Source organism: Perognathus longimembris, chromosome 5 (genome assembly GCF_023159225.1).
Source record: "Perognathus longimembris pacificus isolate PPM17 chromosome 5, ASM2315922v1, whole genome shotgun sequence".
Classification (NCBI taxonomy): Eukaryota; Metazoa; Chordata; class Mammalia; order Rodentia; family Heteromyidae; genus Perognathus; species Perognathus longimembris.
The window spans coordinates 67,187,110-67,209,589 of record NC_063165.1 but is presented as its reverse complement, the minus strand read 5'-3'; the positions used below and the strand labels follow the sequence as shown (position 1 = coordinate 67,209,589).

The following is a 22,480-nucleotide window of genomic DNA, read 5'->3' as shown; positions in this document are numbered from 1 at the left end:
TGCCCTCATTGGTCAATTGACCCTCTCGGCTCCCGTTACGCTCGTGCCCCGCGGCCGGACGTAAACATGGCGGGCATGAGTTTACTGCAGCGGGCTTCGGTCACTGCGCTGACGGCTCTGTCTGGTCGCCGACTCGCCGCGGGACTCGGATTCGGAGGCTTTCTCACCCGCGGCCTTCCCAAGACTGTCGGTGGGTGCTGCTGCCCTCGGGGAGAGCCCAGGCCACGCGGGCGGGGGACGCGGGAGCGCCGTTCCCAAGTGACCTTGGTGGGGTCCGACGTGGACCGGACCCGCCGGGGCTTTGGGGGACACGCAGTACCAACTTGTGAAGGTCTTTCCTAAAGTAATCAGTTCGTTTAACTTGTCCTTTAGCATTTGTAAGAAACACTTGGTCTTTCACCGTTAGCAGCTGAGGCGAGGAAAGCCCAGGGTGAGACCTGTGTCTCTAAAGGAACAGGTTGTGGGGTAAATGGGATGTTTGTTGTTTTGTTTTTATGAGTCAGTCTCGCTTTGCATAATTCAATCGATTTGTTAATCCAGGATGATTTCAGTACTACATATTCACCAGCGTTATAGTCTCTTAAAACAATTTCCTGGATTCCTAAAACTGTCATCAACTCATGGGCACATTAACTACCGTGTAGTCCGAGTCTGCATATGTAGCATCCGTGGGCTTCTCAATGATAGGATTGCCCGTCCGTGAGACTAGAACCTAGAGCAGGTGAAACGTCATCCAGAATGTGGTGCCTTGAGTGTGGCCGGTGCTGCATCTATAGGCCCAGCACTAAGAAAACTGAGGCAAGAGGATTGCAAGGTCGAGACCAGCCTTGGCTACAAAGCGAGACTCTGTAAGTAGAGTTTTATTCCCATATTACTGATTTCATTATACAATATAAAGCACCACTCCTAATAAGTTAATAATGGCATCTAATATTTATTGAGCACCTGTTAGGTGTCAAACACCATTCCAAGACTCTCAAACATTTACTTAATCTCCTTAATCAAACATAAACTATACTTTGTTTGCTCCATGCAATACAAATAGGAATTCAGACTTTTACCATAAAGCCGAAAAGATTATCTCCATCTTAAAAACAGCTTATCTTATTTTATTTAACTTCTACATTCCCAATTTAATTTGAATCATGCCATCTTACATAATGAGGTAATATACTTGCTGTAACATGATGAAAAGGACTGGTAGTGTTCAATCAATTTCCAGAGAAAGTTTAAACATATTGAAACTACATGTGCTACATTCCTTGACAAAATCCTTTTGTAAGCTATATCTGATTACAGGTATCCTCATATATGCAAATATAAGTCTTCCAAATACTCCCTCAGTTAATATTTGAGTTTAGGCAGAGAAAACCTGAGGTAAAGTTTTATTCCTGAGTTCCTCTTTATACACTGTCCCTTGCCCTTAGAGTTCTGTAAGGATCAGTATCAGGAGTATAGGTCCTTTCCAATGGGAGTAGGGAAGTATCTAATAGATGTCTATTCCAAAGTGACTGTGGTATTTTCAAAGGTATTTTGAATCTGTCATTATGGACTGAAAGTTTTAATATCTTTTATTATGGTTTCATCTATCCCTAAAAGAATGTATGCTCCTGTATAGAAGTGAAGCCTTTATTTTTCCTGGAACTAAGCTGCTTAAACTCAAATCCTAGCTTCCGAATCTAGAAGTTCTGTGACCTTGAGTCATCTTAAAACTAAAGTGGAAGGCACTTAATGCTCATAATTTTCATGTCCTCACATTTTTTAAAATGACAATTTTAATCTACCTCATAGAATAAATGTGAAGAGTAAGTGGGAAAAATTTTCAGCACCTGGCATGAGCTTTTGTTTAAAAAAATTGTAGTAAAATGCATAAGACATGAAATGTACTATCAAAATCACTAAGTGTACAATCCAGTGGTATTTAACAAATTCATAATGCTGTACAACCATCACCATCAAACATAGCTCCTTTCATCTTGTTAAGCTGTAACTGCTCACTAAACAAAAACTCTACATCAGCCTCCCACAGCCACCATTCTTTTGTCTCTATGATTTTGACCATTTTAAATAACATAACTGGAATCATCTCGTTGTTGTCCTTTTGTGCTTAGGTTATTTCATTTAGCATGCCATCCATTTTGTAGCATATATCAGAATGTCCTTTTAAAAGGTGGGTAATATTCCATTGTATGTATTTGCATTTATCACTCACTATCTGAGGGAGATTGGCTCCAGGACGCCCACAGATAGCAAAATCATTGGTTATTCAAGTCTCACGTAAAATGGCTTATGCATATAACCTATGCATTTCCTCTTACACTAAATTTTCTCAGGATTTCATATATGTAATACTTAATATAATGTAATGCTATACAAATCATGCTACGTTATTTAAAGGCAAATATTAAGGGAAAAAGTATGTGTGTTCAGTACAGGCGTAATTCTTTTTCCTGTACTTTCCTCCTATAGTTGGTTGAATCCAGGGAAGTGAAGTTCACAGATACAAAGGCTCCACTATCTACTCATTTTCTGTGGAAATTTGAGTTGCTTCTGTGTTTTAGCTATTGTGAATAATGCTGTGACCATGGTTCTACAAATGTCTCATTGAGATTTCACTTCATTTCTTTTGGGTATAGACCCAGAAGTAGAATAACCCATTCATAGGATAATCCTATGTTTAATGTTTTTGAGGAATTGCCTGGAATGACTATACCATTTTGCATTGTCACCAGCAGTGCAAGAGTTCAAAACTTTCTGCATTCTCATTAATACTGGCTATTTTCTGGATTATATATTTATTTATTGTATAAAGGTTTGATTAAACCTTTAGCCTTGTCATTGCTACTTAAGTCCTGCCTTGTTTGATCCCTGTTCCCATCCCTTTTGTTTTTTAATTTGTTTTTGAGATAGGGTCTCACTAGCTTTACCTAGGATGTCCTCAAATAGCCATCCTGTAGCCTCTGCCTTGTAACTGGGATTAGAGATGGGTACCACCATACCCAGCTGGATTTCTTTTTTGGCTTTTAAAAATGTGTTTGTTTGCTTGTTTTTATGATACTGGGGTTTGAACTCAGAGTCTTCCATTTGCTAGGTAGGTGATCTGCTGCTGAGCTCTGTCTCTGGCTCTTTTATGCACTGGCTTTTTTTTTTTTTTTTTTGGCCAGTCCTGGGCCTTGGATTCAGGGCCTGAGCACTGTCCCTGGCTTCTTCCCGCTCAAGGCTAGCACTCTGCCACCTGAGCCACAGCGCCCCTTCTGGCCGTTTTCCATATATGTGGTGCTGGGGAATTGAACCAAGAGCTTCATGTGTAGAAGGCAAGCACTCTTGCCACTAGGCCGTATTCCCAGCCCCTGCACTGGCTATTTTTGAGATAGGGTCTGGACACATAGCCCAACCTTGATTCCTCTATATTATGCTGCATGAGTGCACAGGAGCTTTTTTCTTTGAGATGGAGTCTTGAGAACTTTACTGTGCAGATTAGCCTAGAATCACAATCTTTCAATCTTAGCCTCTACATGACTTGGAATAACAGGCACATGCCACTATACCTATCTGTTGATTGAAAAGGGTTTGATGAACTTTTTGCCTAAGCTACTGTTGAATCAGATCCTCTTTACCTCAAGTCTCCAATGCCTGGCTGGATTCTTGAAGTAATCATCCTACTAGGTGGGCAGTAGTATCTCATTGTAGTTTTGATTTGCATTTCCTTAGTGATTAATGTTATTGAACATCTTTTATGTGCTCATCTCCATTTTCATACAAATCATTTGTGTTTTTTCCTTTGGGTTTGGTTTTTTTTTAGCCAGTCCTGGGCCTTGGACTCAGGTCCTGAGCACTGTTCCTGGCTTATTTTTGCTCAAGGCTAGCACCCTGCCACTTGAGCCACAGAGCCACTTCTGGCCATTTTCTATATATGTGGTGCTGGGGAATCGAACCCAGGGCTTCATGTATACGAGGCAAGCACTCTTGCCACTAGGCCATATTCCCAGCCCAATCATTTGTGTTTTGAGTTGGTTTATTGTTGTTGAATTTTAGTTCTCTATTCTCAATATCAATCCCAAATCATATATATAAGTTTCAAGTATTTTCTCCCTTTATGTGGAGATTTTTATTTTGTTAATAGTTTCACGAGATGTACAAAATTTATATTTTTCCTGAAGGCCAGTTTATTTTTGTTGCTTTTGCCTTCCCTGACATTTGTTTTTTACGGATTCCTCTGGGCCACACTTTTTTCTATTGCTATCATATTCTTCATTGTCTATGAAAGCCTTTTTCAGAAAGCAAACGGATAAAAAATATTTTGTTTACCCAATTAAATTACGTATTAAACATCAAGTATAAATGAATTCCAGTGTTGGCTTAAGCCTCCCCTCTACTGCAAAGAACTTTGAAGTTGAATCCTGATAAGCCCTGTGCTGGTAGCTGAAGCCTGTAATATCTACTCAGAAGTCTGATCTGAGGATTCAGTTTTGAAGCCAGTTTAGGGAAGGAAAAATCTGTGAGACTCTATGTCCCATTAACCACCAGAAAGCCAGAAGTGGAGCTTTGGCTCAAGTGGTAGAACACTAGCCTAAGCAAAAAAACCTTAGGGACAGCTTTTAGGCCCAGAATTCAAGCCCTAGGATGGCGCGCGCACGTGCGCATGCACACACACACACACACACACACACACACACAAATGAAGATTGACATATACAAATGATTGTTTTAAAGGCGAGATGAACACTAAAGTGAGTATGCTGTGTTGTGTCTTCCAAAGGCACAAGTATAAGAGGATTGGCCCCAGCCTGTGTTTCTATTGGGAACTGGTGGATGGAGTCTTAGAGATGTGAGGCCTGAGAGGAAGTCTTCATGTTGAAGTATCCCTTGAAGGAATTATTGGTAGCACAGCCCCTATTCTCCTTGCTTTCCAGCTACCATGAGATAAACAGCTTGTTCCCCACCATTGCCCTAGATCTAAAAGCAATAGGGCCTATTAACCATGGAATGAATTACTCAGCCCAAATAGCCTTTCCTCTTCTTATTTTATCTCAGATATTTGTTACAGTAAAGTTGACTAACACAGACATATAAGCATAGTTAGTTACAGTAATTTAGAGGCATTTGAACTGAATCATGGAAATAGGTTTTTTGTTTGTTTTTTGTGCCCTTGTGCCCATCCTGGGACTTGAACTCAGGGACTAGACACCATCCCTGAGGTTTTTTTTTTTCAAGATTACTGCTCTATCATTTAAGCCAAAACTCCACTCTCAACTTTTTGGTGATTAATTGGAGATAAGAGTGGGGGGGGGGGGCTGGAAATATGGCCTAGTGGTAGAGTGCTTGCCTCTTATACAGAAAGCCCTGGGTTCAATATCCCTTAGCACCACATATATAGAAAAGGATATGCACTGTGGCTCAAGTGGTAGAGTGCTAGCCTTGAGGGGAAAACAATTCTCAGGGACTTTTCTGCCCCATCTGGCTTCAAACTGCAATCCCCATATCTCAGCCTCCTGTGTAGCTAGGATTACAGGTGTAAGCCACCAACTGGTGCCTTGAGATAGCCAGTTTTTGATATTATCTTTGAAACACAAAAATTTCCTACAGTAGTTTATTCAGTTCTCATAACAGTATATATATATATATATATATATATATATATAAAACAGTAAAGATGTAAATAACTTTTACATTACAAAGTTACTTTTACATTACAAATGTCTGAAGATTTAGGGTTATGTAATTTATGGTAACTAATTGAGAAATTCCAGGGTTTGGACATGGAAGGTGCTTGTTTGGTGGTTAGAGGAACTGACTTCCAGAAATCCTGGCAGTTACATGGTTGTAAATTGTTTGTTGTAATACTTTTTTTGTTTTGTTTTGGTTTTTTTCCAGTCCTGGGGCTTGAACTCAGGGCCTGAGCACTGTCCCTGGCTTCTCTTTGCTCCAGGCTAGCACTCTACCACTTGAGCCACAGCACCACTTCTGGCTTTTTCTAGATATGTGTGGTGCTGAGGAATCAAACCCAGGGCTTCATGTATACGAGCCAAGCACTTTACCACTAGGCCATATTCCCAGCCCCTGTTGTTATATTTTTAGAATATAAACATTAACACAAATCATTAAGGCTCAGAACATCTTAAAAGAGTTTAATGAAATAGATGTTAGAGCCATTAATAGTAATAGCAGTTACCTATCATATTGAATGACGTGAGTAATTATTTAACTGGTAATAAGCGGTTGCTAATTGCTTTAATCTTAATGGGATTAAAATGCAACCGGATCGGCTTTCTTCCACAGTTCTTTTTAAAATTACATTTCTATGTAACTGTAGTCTAAAGTTCCCTAAAACCACATACAGTTTAACATTACTTCCCGCACCCATGTGTGAGTTAGGAGTACATTGCCTCATCTTAGTTAATGCTATATGCTTTTAAGGATTTGATAAAAGATCTCTACTAATATTTAATATGCTTAAGAAATGAAATTCAGTGTAGAGGTTAGTGCTCCATGTTCTAAAGGCAGTTATTAAATGATATAAAAGAAAGTAAGTGGGAGACTACCACTGAATAGGGCGGTCAGAGAGGGCTTCCCTGAGGAAACATTTGATCTTAGTCTTAAAGGATAGCTATGGAAACAGCTATTCAAAGAGCCAGGGTAAAAGTGATCCAGGCAGACCTCTAGTAATTGCAGAATCCCCATGGTAGGGAAGATTTCCTAGAATCTGAAGGAAACCACGGAGAGAGATGAGTTGGAAAGATAAGTCTGTTTATCCTAAGAATGGTCTTATATTCAGATTCTCCAAAGGAAAGTAACTTAATCTTCTAGGCTAACCCACTATATTATACTAGTCCTTGTGATAAATTATTATTGATTGATATTTGAATAGTTGAGGAATGAGTGAGGGAATCTAGTTTTATTTCAGCCATGAAAATTGATAGAAACCTTTAGCATTAAGCTGAGAATTCATCTTTCATACATCACTGGTTCTAGCTTTTCCCTTCATACTGACACAGAATAGACTGTCCTTTAGTATGGGATAGGTCTTTAATGGGATTTAGTCTCTACCCAGACTTCTTGCAGGTCAACTTCAGTTCTTTCTTGTTCAGTATGTCAGTTTCCAGATTGCTTGTCATTCTGGTTGCTTAAATGCAGGCAAGATCTAGATTGTCCCTGAAAAAGAAGGTACTCCAGAACAGACAGTCTTCTGCAGGGGTGGCTGGAAGATAGGGTAGGGAATATATTCATGTTTTGAGCTTGTAATTATAGTACATCAAATTAAGATTAAATTGGCTTTTGGCTTTTTTTGTGAACAACTACATTTAGGGGGAATCTAGGCAGGATTTCCCACTTACTTTATTATAAGCCTTTTAGATTTAGCCTTTTGTAAATATGTGTGAGGAATTTTGGCATTCCATGCCATTCATTGTTAAAACTGTTGTAGAAATTGCTTTATGTTTCTGAGACTCAACAAGTCGGCTCTTTTGCAGGTCTTTAAAAAGATCCATTTGATGGAATCCTGTGCTAATGAATCAGCATCTTTGGGGCATAAGAAGTCGGTCAATTGCCCATTGCAAATTAATCTAAATTGATCCTTTTTTGTTTGTAAGGCACCTTCCTCCTAACTTCTTCTCCACCAAATTGTCTATATAGAACTTTCCTTCTGGGTTTGTTCTCTTCTTTGTACAACGGTTCTATTATTGCACAGTTTCTTCCCATTGTTGCTCTTCTAGATTTATGTTATTTGTTTAGTGCCCGTTTCATCCAACAAGATCTATATCCCTCTTACACTGAACACCCACATAGTAGGTATGTAAATAGTTAGGGAATTAAATATCTATTGAATAAAGTAGCTTTCAGATGAAATCAAGATATGAGTTTACAGTTTTATACTCAGTTGTATACACAATATGAGTATACAGTTGTGACAAACTATATAGATTTGTTGAATAAATACTGTTGGCCCTTTCCATCTGTTTCATAACAATTTCCTAATGTATTTTATCTCCACGTATGAACTAGCATAATCTAAAGTAAAGTTATTCCTTTTACAATTTTAGAAAATCTTACTGAAGAAGAAACAAAAATCTGCCTTTCCTACCTACTACTAAAACAAACTGAAATGATTACTTAGATGTTTCTTTAACATTAACAGAAAGAAAAGGGTTTGCTTTTCTCATATTCCTTTCCTATGGTTGTACCCCCTGCTATGACTATATCTCATCTGAGTACCCTGGATACTGTATATACGTGTATTAGAACTAGGGAAGGGAAAGGGAATATCACTATCGAGAGACAAAGGATGAAAAGATAAATGATACCAAAAGCAATACTTACAAAACCATTTGGCGTAAACCAACTTGCAACTCATGGGGTGGAGAGGGAAAGAGGGAGGGTGGAGACGGGGGAAAAATGAGGGAGGATGTAATGAGTTGAACAAGAAATGTACTCACAGCCTTACATATGAAACTGTAACCCCTCTGTACCTCCCTTTGGCAATAAAGGGGGGGGGGGAAAGGAAAAAAAAAAAGAAAAAGAGAGAGAAGGCTGGGCTGGAAATCTGGCCTAGCGGTAGAGTGCTTGCCTTGTATACATGACTCCTCAGCACCAGATATATAGAAAAGGCCAGAAGTGGCACTGTAGCTCAACTGCTAGCCTTGAGCAAAAGGAAGCTAGGGACAGTGCTCAGGCCCTGAGGTCAAGCCCCAGAACTGGCAAAAAAAAAGAAAGAAAAAGCTGTACAGTGGTAGAGTGCTTGGAAAGGGAACAGATAACATAGTCTTTGAAGATAGCCCACCTACTCTGGCCTAGTTCTCAAAGGATATTAAAATCTTATTTCTTATTCAACAGTTGTGCATGTATTCTTGTCTTATAGTCTGATTTTATCACGTAACAGTACACCTGCATGAATCTTGCCTAAAATAGGATAATCTAATATTTCTAGCTCCTGTGCGACACAGTGGAGACCATGGGAAAAGACTATTCATCATTAAACCTTCTTCCTTCTATGACAAGCGTTTTGTGAAATTAGCGGTAAGTTTATTTTTTTTGTGGAATGCAAATCTTGGTATACATATAGAAAAATTAATGGTTTCTTCCTAGAAAAATGGCTTTGATTTTTTTTAAGAGATTTGATTTTATCAATTAAAATGCCCTCCAGAAGACACTGTATAATAAAATCTGATTCATTACTGAATCTCTTTTTAAATTAATGAAAACTTCTAGAAACAGATTAATACTAATTGAAGGTAAATCTTGAGCCATTACTTTTTTCTAGTGTATTGAGTACTGAAAGTAGTTTGTATTCCCTGCGTGAAAGAATAGAAAAACAAATTTTCAGGATGCAGAATGTATCTTTGTGGTTCAGTGCTTGCTTAACATGTTTTTGGCCCTTGGTTCCATTTCTAACACACACACACACACACACACACACACACACACACACACAGAAAAAAATTTACAAAGCAAAAATTGATTTATATAAAGCTGATAGCTAAAATACGCTTTAAATTACCAAAAACTCATGGGAAGACATTCTACTAAATGAGCTCTTTTATTTGGGGATGTGATTTTTTTTAAATTATATGTTATTATTTGGGAACATTAACTTCAGAGTGATACTGACCTATAATACAACTTTAATTTAGGGGTAATAGTCTTACTTATTTAAAGTATTAACTGTATGTTTGCATTTCAAGGCCCTGGGGAAAGAAACAAACAAAAGACACAGAGGCCTAGGAAATGGGAGATTGTTTGGACTTCTTGCCAGTCCCTGGAGCTGATTTGAGATCTCCTGCCTTTCCTTTATGTGTGTCCCCTCTTTGTCCCTTGGTTGAGCTTCCTCTTGTCATGACTAAATCAACCCTCCCCCCCCCTTTTTTTTTTCCAATTCTGGGGCTTGGACTCAGGATCTTAGCACTGTCCTTGGCTTCATTTTGCTCAAGGCTAGCACTCTACCTCTTGAGCCACAGCCCGACTTCCATCCTTTTCTGTTTATGTGATGCTGAGGAATGGAACCCAGGGCTTTGTGCATGCTAGGTGAGCATTCTACCACTAGACCACATTCCCAGCCCCCTTTCTTATTTTTTAAGCATTAGTCTTAATACAGAAAAATTTAACTTTAATGATAATGCCTTAACCAAACTAAGTAAAGAGTCACATATATAGTAATATACCTTTACAATCAGTCTCTACCTTTTAATTTCAGTTTTGGTGATAAATGTAGGATCTGAAAGCTAGAATAAAACAGCATCACACAAATTGAATTGTTTGACTCTATCTCCAATTTGGCAAGTTTGTTTTGCAAGCTTTAAAGGCAATCATGAGAGGATTCTTTGAGTGTGAAGTGAATTATGAGATGACCATGAGCTGTTTATTTTCCAATTCTAACAGAAATTCTACTTTTTGTTGACTGGAATTCCAGTAGCAATTGGCATCACTCTGCTGAATGTATTTATTGGTAAGTTCTCCTTCATTGTGGACACCACCCAACTGTTAAAATTTTAAAACTTGTACATTTATGTTTTAAATGGAAATTATTAATAGTAAAATGGAGAACTTTAGCCAATAAAATAAACATAAATGTCATTAGGATTATTGTAGTTCTCTAAATATAAGTGGTATTAAAGATGGTAAACACTAGATTTTCATGGGAAATGCTCAGAATACATCTAATACCTTGAATTCTAAAATATTTTACTTAGTAGGTATATGGAAGACCAGAGGAAATAATATTTTATTATGTCTTATAATATAATGTAGAAACAGTTTGGATGTGGTGGTACATACTTGCTATCCAGTACTGGGGAGGCTGAGGCAGGAAGATCATGAGTTCAAGGCCAGCCTGGGCTGCATAGACTGACAAGAAGAGGGTGGGAAGGGGAAGCTCTCAGAGATAATGCCTTATGTCCAGAAGATGTTTAAAAAAAAATTCAAAGAATAAATTGGTTTTCGACTAGATCAAAGTGAATTTAGAAAATTAGGTCTTCAGCAGTACAAATTAAAGAAGAAATAAGATTTAAACCATAGGAAGTCTTTGTTTATTGGTAAATATTGCTACTATGGGACTTGGCACAGTGACTTAAACCTATAATCCCATGTGGCAGATGGCAAAGATTGGGGTGGGTGCATGGTAAGAGGCCAGCCCTGGGCAAATGTATAAGACCCTATCTAAAAAATAAAGCCCCAAAGGCTAGGACCATATCTTAGATGATTAGAGTGCTTGCTCACAAGGCTCTATGTTCAATCCTCAATAATTGCCCCCACCCAAGGAGAATTAATATTGTAAAATCCATATTCTCTTATTAGGTGAAGCTGAATTAGCAGAAATCCCAGAAGGCTATATTCCAGAACACTGGGAATATTACAAGGTGTGTAAAAGTCTTTGAATTATCTTCTATTAGTTGTCCTGTCAGTTGGGCAATTATAATAAAATTTTATATTCAATATTTAATATCAAGTATATGCCACTTTTTTTTTACAATCAACTGCTTTTGATACCTTATTGCTTTTTATTAAGCTTTATCCTTTTCTTAAAGACTGTAGTGTGTTGTCAACCTAGTTGTTTAAAGGAATTTGCCTTTAAATTAATGCCATAGGAAAGATGTTACAAATACTTACATTAGCTATCATTGTTGAGCACACACTGTGTAGCAAGCGCCATGCCTAGAGTTGCAAATATAACCTCATCCCATGTAAATTAGAAGGTAACTGTTATCCCTCTCCAGAGATGAGCAAACTCAGACTTTATGGGATTAATTTACCTGTATATGTTAGAACCCAGCCACTATAGTGTACTGCCACTGCCACCAAAACAGATGTTAAGAGATGGCCTTAAGTAGAGTGCTTCTTATTATAATTTGTTATGTAAATAAGTCATTTTTTTTTTTTGGCCAGTCCTGGGCCTTGGACTCAGGGCCTGAGCACTGTCCCTGGCTTCTTCCCGCTCAAGGCTAGCACTCTGCCACTTTAGCCACAGCGCCGCTTCTGGCCGTTTTCTGTATATGTGGTGCTGGGGAATCGAACCTAGGGCCTCGTGTATCCGAGGCAGGCACTCTTGCCACTAGGCTATATCCCCAGCCCTAAATAAGTCATTTTTAACTGATCTGTTTTAATTATTTAAAAACAAAAAATAAAATACAACATCAAATTTCCCTTATCATCTACAATTCAGTTACAGTCAAACATTCTAAGACCAGAGTTCCTTGTCCAGACTCGGAAATCAGAAGACGCTTAAGACACACGAAGGTGAATGCTGAAGATCAGGCTCGAGCTCTGCTCACAAGTCTTCCTTCAAACACACTCCCAATACTCTCTTTTCAGTTGGTTAAAGAAAGCGTTTTTTAGGAAGTTCTTTAAAATAGTTTCATCTCAGGCATCATTTTCTTCAGTCATAGATAGCTCCGTACAATTTGTGTTTATATCTGATTGACAGGAATAAAAATCAGTTTTGACTGTCTTTTCCTGGTGGTACAGAGAGGTAAAATTGTCAGGTTCCTTTAATAATAAAGGAGAGAAAGAAAAGATCCGGGCTGTGTGGCGGATGGTTTCTGCTTGTCTCTGAGGCTGTGACTTCCAAAAGGTTAAGTCACACTCATACCACTACAATAATTAGTATTTTTTTAGATGATAAAAAAGAAAATATCCAATAGACCATTAATAGTGGTCAAAGCTTTTTTTTTTTTAAACTGCAGGTCAGTTTTTGCCTCCTGCCCCTCAAATATACAAAATGAACATATTGGGATGGTAACATCTATCATCTACTTGGACATTCCAATTCACCCATCTGCTTGTTCCCCATGCAGGTTTAAGGAAGGCATTGAATTTTCTTAGTAATGCAACAGTAGTAATGATCAACTGTGTTCAGGGCAGCTCATCTGCGGTCCACTGGTCCTTTCAATACATGAAGGGAAAGCAAAATCATATATTTTTAAACATTGTTTTGTTATTAATTTTTTTGGCTAACTAGCTGGACAAAGTAACTCATGTTCTTAATTCCAACTCTTTGGGAAGACCTGGTTGGAGGTCAGCGGGGAAGAAATGATTTAGTGAGACAGTTGGCACCAGTGGCTCACGCCTTTAATCCTAGCTACTCAGGAGCGTAAGATCTAAAGGTTGCAATCTTAACTTATCTCCAGTTCACCATCATGAAAGCCAGAGGGGAGCTGTGGCTCAAGTGGTAGAGCTCCAGTCTCAAGTGAAAAAGCTAAGGGACAGCACCTATACCCTGAGTTCAAGCTCCAGAACTGGTACACACATAGACACACACACACAAAAAATTAGTGAGACACCATCTGAGTCTAGAAGCTAGGTCTGACATCCCTGCGATGTTGGAAATGTTGTGCCAAGTCGCAAGACCACCCCCAAGAAGACCACCGAGATTCAGACACTCCGAAATGCAAAAGCAAGGCAAGGCTTTATTTAACGAGCTGCCAACTCGGGCCTCGTCCTACCCACCGACACAGCGGAGGTTAGGAGGAAGCCCCGAGCTGTGATTACACAGGGCTTATAAAGGCAAAGAACAAGGTTACAACAATCAGCTGTGCAAGCAAGATTAGAACACAGGTACAAATCTGATTGGCTCAGAGTTCGAGTCTAAAATGGGGTTCATGTGGTGGGGCCTGACTTCAAAGTCTGGCACCTCATTTCCCCCTTTTTCTTTTTGGTACCTTGGGAGCCAATCATGGCTCCATTCTGTCCATTTCAATGGCTTGCATGTCTAGGGGATGAGAGGTAAGGCATGGGCCAGTAGGGCCAAAAGTAGTATCCGAAAATAACTCTGGTCCCTCGGTTTTAAAGGGGGGCTGATGGGTGAAGATCATCCATCTTCTGTAATTTCTTCAGACTGACTCAGGGGCGTTGACCTTACCTAGCCAGGAACCTATAACCTTAGGATTACTGCAAACTGAAAATTAACTTTCAGCTATACAGACTTACCATTAGCTGTATAGTGTTTAGTATCCAAATGTAAGCAACAAAATAATACATAAACTTCTCAGCTGTGCTCTAAGGGTCGGGTGGCTATACCTATATTCCTGAGCAAGCCCAAAACTACCTAAAATAAGGGGGTCACCTCACTTTGGAGTGAGCTGCCAAAATAACATTAACACTAGCCAGGGTAGTAAGGAAAGAAGGCAAAAAGAAAATTATTATTCAGTCTAACTTTCTTTTCTTGAGGCGAAGGCAAAGCGGCTGAGTTGGGTGCTTGGAGACCTCCCATGTTCCATCACGGTAGTTGTCATCCAGGGCAAAGGGGTCAGCTGGCCTGGCGTGGAAGCAATGAACCCAAGTGGCTATGCTGTCTAGGGTCCCTTCCACCGTGGTTCTAAGGATTTCAGTCCCCTGGTCTGAATAAATGGGGGGTAGGGACAGAAGCAGAATCATATAATGCCTTAAGTTGGGGTCACATTCTTGTACACGAGCTGCAAATAATCGAGTTTACACAAAAATTCAGCATTATCCAAATCAGCAAGCAATTCAGTCTGAAGGCTAGGGATAATGGGGGGAGGGGGGTACCCGTACATTATTTCAAAAGGAGTAAAGCCAAGCTGATAGGGAGAATTTCTTACTCTAAGCAGAGCAAAAGGAAGGAGTGACACCCAGTCTGCGCCAGTCTCTAAGGCCAGTTTAGTTAAGGTTTCTTTTAGAGTCCAATTCATTCTCATTACCTGTCCTGAACTCTGGGGTCTATAAGCACAATGCAATTTCCAATCCGTCCCCAGTGCTGTGGCTATTCCCTGACTTACTTTTGAGACAAAAGTCTGCCTGTTGTCTGACCCAGTGGTGGATGGGAAGCCATACCTGGGTAGGATTTCTTCCAGGATCTTCTTAGCCACTACATTCGTAGTCTCATGCTTTGTTGGATAGGCTTCAACCCATCCTGAAAAGGTGTCTACAAAAACTAGCAAATATTTGTAATTTCTGTGAAATCTACTTCCCAATACACACCTGGCCTATTCCCACAGAGGCGAGCTCCTTTAGTAATCTGTTGATTGGGGGCATTGGCAAGCTGACAGGCCTTGCAATTTTTAACAATATACCTTTGCAGGCCTTTAACAGATCTCAATAAGGACACAATCTCAGGTCTACAAGCTTTCTTTACTAAACAGATGTATGAGCTTAAAATTCTCACTGCCAGTCAGGGCTTTGAGTAAATGCGGGGGGTGAGATTTTAATCTATCTTCTCATTTGACAAACTTACCCTTACTAACCACTATCACAGATGACTGGCAAATTCCTGCCCAGTAGACAGACATGGGCATTGGAAAGGCATGCTTATGAACTATTCTTCTAGGACTTCCTGGCTTTAACTTTTGAAAGGCCAACAGTAGTGACTCTAGGATCTGACACCATCTCTGCCATCCAAGCAGTGGCTTACTGCCTCTGGATACTCCATCACTTTTGTCCCAGGAGGAGTGACTTTCCACTGGACTTGGACTCAGGGCCTGAGTGCTGTCCCTCAGCTCTCCAGCTCAAGACTAGCACCGTACCACTTTTGAGCTCCACACCACTCCGTTCCCAGCACTCTGCTGGCTGATTAGAGACAAGTCTCTCACAGGGACCTTTCTTTGCCCGGGCTGGCTTTGAACCGCAGATTCAGATCAATGAGTCTTATAAGGGGCCACTTTACTCCAATTATAAGCAACAAGGTGGTCCACACAGAAGTAGTTTTTAAGCATGCTCTCTTACCTGGAACTTATTAAGGGTCAGTATTAGATCTTGACAAACTTGTAGGAATCACCTGTGCTTCTCTGTGGGCCTGCTGGAAACTGTTACAAAAAACCTGCAAAGAAGCTGGAATGGCAATTAAACATTTTGGTAGCCATAATTCTCCTTTTCACACTTTGCAATAATTATTTAGGACAATTTTACTTCCAAATTTCTTATCTAGAAATTTATTCTTGATTTCCAAAGCCTTTTTAACACTAACACAACACTTTAGCTTTTATCTGCATCGGAAAAACTGAAGCTCACAGGCAATCTGAAACCAGGTGCCACCCTTTGCTTACGGGCTGCTTGTTTCAAAAGAGCCTCTTTTTTTTTTTTTTTCCTTCAGTCCCAGTTACTGCATGGCATGAAGACTTTTGAATTTAAACTTAGTTTTGCATCATACTGCAGTCTTGAACATGTTCACACTCACACATGCACACACACATACATTTTCAAAAGATCTTAAAGCGCGCTGAATAAGCATCGGCCGTACATTTTAAGACAAAAACTTTTAACAAATGATTTTAGCATTCTCCAGCCTCATTTTCCAGGGCTTGATAGTTTTAGTAAAACATTTTTAGTCTTAGTAAAACATTTTAGTGCACCAAACAATTTTCTGCTTAAGAAGGCTGGGTGGGGGTCCCCCTAGAGTTCTTTTTTTGCGGACATTCTCACTGATTGACTGATTGTGGGCTGTCACCTGTACATCTTTCCATTGAGCTAAAGTCAAGTCCAGGGGAGTGGAAGGAACGTTCCCCATCATCCGTTTGTCAGTCCGGCACAGTGCAAGAAAGAAACACACAAAAATGAGCTATCTCCTTAACCTCCCTCCAGTGAGCTAGGATCAAGTCTAGGGGGCCAGATGGAGGTCCTCAAGATAGAACGTTATCCATAGCTCTGATCAGATGTTCAGTCCAAAAGGCTACAAAAAACAAACAATTAATACAAAAGGAGGAAAACACGCAGGCCTAAGAAAAGCTATGAGTTGGAGATCTCCCAAGCTGGCCCACAACCTCCTACAAGGGTGCAGAAGGAATGGACCCGAGTTGGCCCACAACCTCCTGCAAGAAGGAGTGGACCCGAGTTGGCCCACAACCTCCTGCAAGGGTGCAGAAGGAGTGGACCCGAGTTGGCCCACAACCTCCTGCCAGGGTACAGGAGGAGTGGACCCAAGTTGGCCCACAACCTCCTGCCAGATAAGCAGAAGGAGCAGACCCAAGTACAAGGTGGGCGGGTTGAGTCTCGTTTAGGAGGCCCTCCTGGTCAGTTCCGGCCAAAAACCAAACTGACTCGCGCCCTACAAGTATAAGCAAAAGCAAAACAGACAAACAGACAAATTACAGAACAAGACAAATGAACAGCGCTGTTTTCTTTCCTTCGGAGTCTGGGATCTCGGGGTCTCTGGGGCTATCCCGGACGAGCCCCCAAATGTTGTGCCAAGTTGCAAGACCACCCCCAAGAAGACCACCGAGATTCAGACACTCCGAAATGCAAAAGCAAGGCAAGGCTTTATTTAACGAGCTGCCAACTCGGGCCTCGTCCTACCCACCGACACAGCGGAGGTTAGGAGGAAGCCCCGAGCTGTGATTACACAGGGCTTATAAAGGCAAAGAACAAGGTTACAACAATCAGCTGTGCAAGCAAGATTAGAACACAGGTACGGATCTGATTGGCTCAGGGTTCGATTCTAAAATGGGGTTCACGTGGTGGGGCCTGACTTCAAAGTCTGGCACCTCAGGAAACATAAATAGAATCACAGTCCATCTGGGAGGGGGCTTGGGTATAGAAACAGGAGTTATTACTATCACTGTATCTGAAAAATAAAGCAAAAAAAGGATGGGAGTGTGAAACAAGTATGAGGCCCTTACTTCAAACCTCAATCTTACCACAAAGAAAAATTTTAAAAAGTTTACTTTTGTTTGATCAAAACAAACAAACGAACAAAAAACAACCTTGGGTTTGTCTCCTGTCTTGGCCAGATAGGGAACTGTAACTTAGTGTAATGAAAAGGAACTCAGGCTTTGATCAGACAGGCTTGTGTGAAGGCCAGCTGTCATGTGGTTGCAAATCTGTGTATGTTCCTCTCTAAAGTGGGAGCAAAAAGTTAGCATTTAGAAGGTGTTATAGGTTTGGCCAACTGAAATGTGTGTTGTTTTTTTTTGGTGTTATTAATACTGAGGAAATGGTAATTTTAAGTAATAGTCAACTAGAAAATCAAAATCTTTGTTCAGAAACTAATTTTAAATAAATTTTCTCTTGTAGCATCCTATATCAAGATGGATTGCTCGTACTTTCTTTGAAAGTCCTGAAGAGAATTATGAAAAAACATTGGCTATGCTTCAGATAGAATCTGAAAAGTGTGACTTACGGTAGGAAAAGGGGTGGGAAAGAAAAATTGTTTCCTTAGGTTGCAAACCGCAGGAAGAAAACAAAACTTTCAGCTCTATTGTAAATGGATGTGGGGAGGAGAACTAGCCTTGCCAGAGTGACTACTGAGACATGCTATCTACCAGATTCAAAGGAATTCTTTTAAAAAATAATCTGTTGTTTTATGTACGAAGCAACTCTGTCCTTACCCTACCCAATTTCCTTCCATCTCAAGCATGGTTTCAAGTTTCATCTTTGGTAATGACCCCTCCTTAAGAATTTCTTATTCCTAAAGGAAAAGCAGTGTGTTAAAGAAATATATTTAAATTGTTCAGGACCTCATATTGAGTGAGTTGATGAGCCATTATTCAGCTAACATTAAAAAAAAAAACCTCTAATTTACATTATAACTTAGAAGTATATAAATGCAGGTAGAATCTTATGAACACTGTTTTGTGCCTCTTTATTTCAACTAATTTATCTGGTGAACTTTCTGTAATAGTGTGTACCCCATTCACTTTAGTGACTGCACTGTATATTTTGGATGGATGTCCATTAGTTTTTTAACCACTTCCCTATTGCTGGTACTTAGGTTCTTTCCATGTATATTTTTAAGACAGTTTTGCTGATACAATACTTGAAAATTTTTCTTTTAGTATTTTGATTTTGTATATCTAATAGCTATGTATATCTCTTTTTCTATAAATTGCCTGTTTACTGATTTGTGCATTGTTAAACTAGTCTCTTTTGATATTATTGCAGATATGTTTTCTTTTTTTTTTGCCAGTCCTGGGCCTTGGACTCAGGGCCTGAGCACTGTCCCTGGCTTCTTTATGCTCAAGGCTAGCACTCTGCCACTTGAGCCGCAGCGCCACTTCTGGGCCATTTTCTGTATATGTGGTGCTGGGGAATCGAACCGAGGGCTTCATGTATACGAGGCAAGCGCTCTTGCCACTAGGCCATATCCCCAAGCCCCTGCAGATATGTTTTTAACAGCTAATTATTTGTGTTTTGGCAATAAAGAATTTTTTGCCCATAGAACATTTTGTTGTTTCAAATAACAAATATATACTAATAATTAATCCCCTTTTCCCCCGCCCCAGTACTGGGGAGTCATCCCTGGGTTTTAGACATTCTGCACTCTACCTTTTCAGCCACACCTATAGTCTTAGTATATTTTTGAACTCTTGCTATATATCTGCATTTGACTTTATATGTGTGTGTATTTAAATATGTAGTTATTGATAGTTTTTTTAATCATTTAATCACTATTATGTTTTTAATCTTCAGCAGCTATGTCTTGTGTCATACAGAAAACCCTAATAGTAACTAAGTAAATGCCTCATTCAAAAATTACTTTTTAGGGGCTGGGAATATGGCCTAGTGGCAAGAGTGCTTGCCTCATATACATGAAGCCCTGGGTTCAATTCTCCAGCACCACATATATAGAAAATGGCCAGAAGTGGCACTGTGGCTTGTGGTAGAGTGCTAGCCTTGAGCAAAAAGAAGCCAGGGACAGTGCTCAGGCCCTGAGTCTAAGCCCCAGGACTGGCCAAAAAAAAACCAAAAAACAAAACTTTAAAAAATGTTCTTGTTGGAACTACAGAGGTTGCTCAGTAGTAGAACATCTGCTTAAAATGCATAAACTCTGTGAATTCAGTTCCTGATACTGAGAAGTAGTTTTTTGTTTTGTTTTACTAATTTTAAACATACCTTGATGTTAGGAGTATGATGTAATTGATAGGCACTCAGATGCACCCATTAAGTTCACTGGGTATGTGACAGAGCACATACCTGTACAGCTACCACCCCAAGCAGTGATTTTGATCACTCTGTACTGTTCTTGTGTGTTTCTTCCCATTCGGTCTAGTAAATGTCTATCCTTTACCTTAGCCCGAAGCTCCCAATGATCTAGTTTCTTCATTCTGTTTTAAATGTTGTGGTTTATAAAAAACAGCTATGGGTCACATGGAAGAAGCTCCCTTCTGTACTCCTAACTACTTGGGAGGCTGAGATTTGAGAATCATAGTTTGAAGCTAACCCAGACAGGAGAGTCTGTGAGATTCTTATCGTCATAATTAACCTCCAAAAAAAGCTGGAAGTAGAGCTGTGGCTCAATTGGTAGAACACTAACTTTGAGCAAAAAAACAAAACCTCAAGGATGGTGTCTGGGAACTGAACTCAAGCCCCAGGACTAGAAAACAACAAAGAATAAAAAGCAGCTATGACAAAGGTTACTAAATTTTGAAAAAATATGTTATTAGCTGCTTTGTGTCTTAGATACATACTTATATGCATGTATAGTTACCATATAGAACTTAAGTATTTAAAGACAGAACAGTAATGTAACAGTTGTAAAACAAAACAAAGAATAATTGCCAGGTTTCGAATGAAAATAGTATATCCACTGAGCTGGGACTGTAGAGGGGAGAATTAATTATCAATTCAGGTGTTAATTTGGTGATATTCCATGGCTAACTACATAAATGGAGATACTATCTACATATGTAAATAGTATGTATATGTAGATGTAGATAGTATGTAGACCAGAAAGCCAAAATAATTACTAAATTTTGCTTATAGCTATAGCCAGGTATATGTATCTGTGTATGTATAAAAGCTAAGATGTTCTAGTGGTAATTCTTTATAGAAATAATTTGTTAAATTTCTGATTGGAAATGCTAATATCAGAGTATTGTTGCTCCTTTCCTTACAGGTTAAAGGAAATGGAAGTAAGAAAACTAATGCGTGCCAGGGGCGATGGACCCTGGTATCAATATCCTACCATTGATAAGGAGCTTATTGATTATTCTCCAAAGGCAACTCCTGACAACTGATCATTTATTTCTCTAAATACAAATTGTATTCTCTCAAGTTGAAAATAAATTAATAAGTACATCTGTGTTTTTCTCTGTGATAAATAAAAGCTTTTTCCACTGTTCTTTTTCTCAATGTTGGTTCAGACAAGTTTTTTATTTTGGTGTTTCAGCTTCGTGTTTTTAAAGAAAGTTTAAAATGGAATAATAGAACCTGGTAGCCAAGCATGGTGGCATGTGCCTATGATCTCAGCCACTTGGGAGATAAAGATAGGAGGAATATGTTCTGTGGCTGGTGGACAGAAGTGTGAGACTCAGTTTGAAGACAAACTAGAAAAGCAAAAGGGCCAACGTCAGGCCTCAAATGGTAGAATGCCTTCGTGGCAAGCTTGAGTTCACTCCACAATATAGCAACACAAACAGCAACAAAAAAAGAGGAGAAAGAAGAGGAAGAAAGAAAATCCTGAAAAATGACAGTCTGAATTCCTGAAGTTGCATTGCAGTAAGTAGCTTTGACAGATGGCTGTTTCCTTTACCTGGCAAAAAGAAACTAGAGAAGTATAACTATGCTAAGCATATTAGGAAGTACAGTTATTTATACATATGTATTGAATCATCCAGATTGTTCAAGAGCTATATGAGATTTTAAATTGTATTAGAAATACTGAACCAACTATATAAGACATGTTAGCATGTTAATAAATTTTCAATGAGTAATTCTTCAAGTTTATAATTACATATTTTCTTTCTAAGCTGAATATTATTGTAAAACTACTCATGCACTTCTCCACTTTAAAAAATGGCATATATTATTTGTATAAAGATGTTCTACTGTGATAGTTACTTGATCAACTACTCCAATATCACTCACTCTTCCTCCTTTTCTCCCTTTTAAGTTCTCAAGTGGGTTTCATTATGCTATCAAACACATGCACATAGTTTATATACACAATGATGTCATTATAAACATTATGTCTAGATTCTTCACCTAAGTAAAAACATATTTGTATTTCTGAGTTTATCTTGCTTGGTCAACATGATGATCTCCCCTTTTCCTGCAAACATCTCACTGGTTTTTATTGCTGAAGAATTCATTTGTTGTTGGGCACCTGGGCTGATTCTGTATTGTGGCTGTTCTGAATAGTGCTTCTGGAAACGTGAGTTTGCTGATAGCTCTCTTCCATGTTGACTTCCTCCTTCACATATACATGCAAAATATACATGTAGCAGCTTTAGAAACCTCCATAAGGGGTTTCTGTAATGATTGCACCAAGTTACATTCCTAATAACGGTGTGTGAGAGTTATGTTTACCCACATACCTCACCAGTATTTGTTTTCTTGATAGCTTAGCCTTTGTGCTTGGGGTGAGATGGAATCTTGAAGTTGCTTTGATTTGCATTTCCTTTATGGCTAAGGATGATGAACATTTGTTGTGTATTAGCCATTTGTACTTTTTGGGTGATGGGAGGGTAGGGTCCTGGGGCTTAAACTCCGGACCTGAACTACTTTTGCTCAAGGCTAGCACTCTACCACTTGAGCTACAGTGCCATTTCTGGCTTTCTTTGTTTATTTGGTACTGAGGAATCAAACCCAGGGGTTCATTCATGCT

At 39.3% G+C, this 22,480-nt stretch overlaps 1 protein-coding gene across 2 annotated transcripts; it reads left to right on the top strand.

Annotated features, from left to right (window-relative positions):
* Nucleotides 1–29: 29 nt before the first annotated feature.
* On the top strand, nucleotides 30–21,583 carry Ndufb5 (NADH:ubiquinone oxidoreductase subunit B5). Of its 2 annotated transcripts, XM_048347069.1 has the most exons (6): nucleotides 32–190; nucleotides 8,924–9,012; nucleotides 10,372–10,438; nucleotides 11,287–11,348; nucleotides 17,950–18,056; nucleotides 20,771–21,583. In XM_048347069.1, the coding sequence occupies exons 1-6, from the start codon at nucleotides 67–69 to the stop codon at nucleotides 20,889–20,891; spliced, it is 570 nt and encodes a 189-aa protein (XP_048203026.1). In that variant the 5' UTR covers nucleotides 32–66; the 3' UTR covers nucleotides 20,892–21,583. The 2 variants fall into 2 exon arrangements, with proteins under 2 accessions (XP_048203027.1, XP_048203026.1); XM_048347070.1 differs by lacking the exon at nucleotides 17,950–18,056 and having other exon boundaries at nucleotides 30–190.
* The last annotated feature ends 897 nt before the right edge of the window (nucleotides 21,584–22,480 follow it).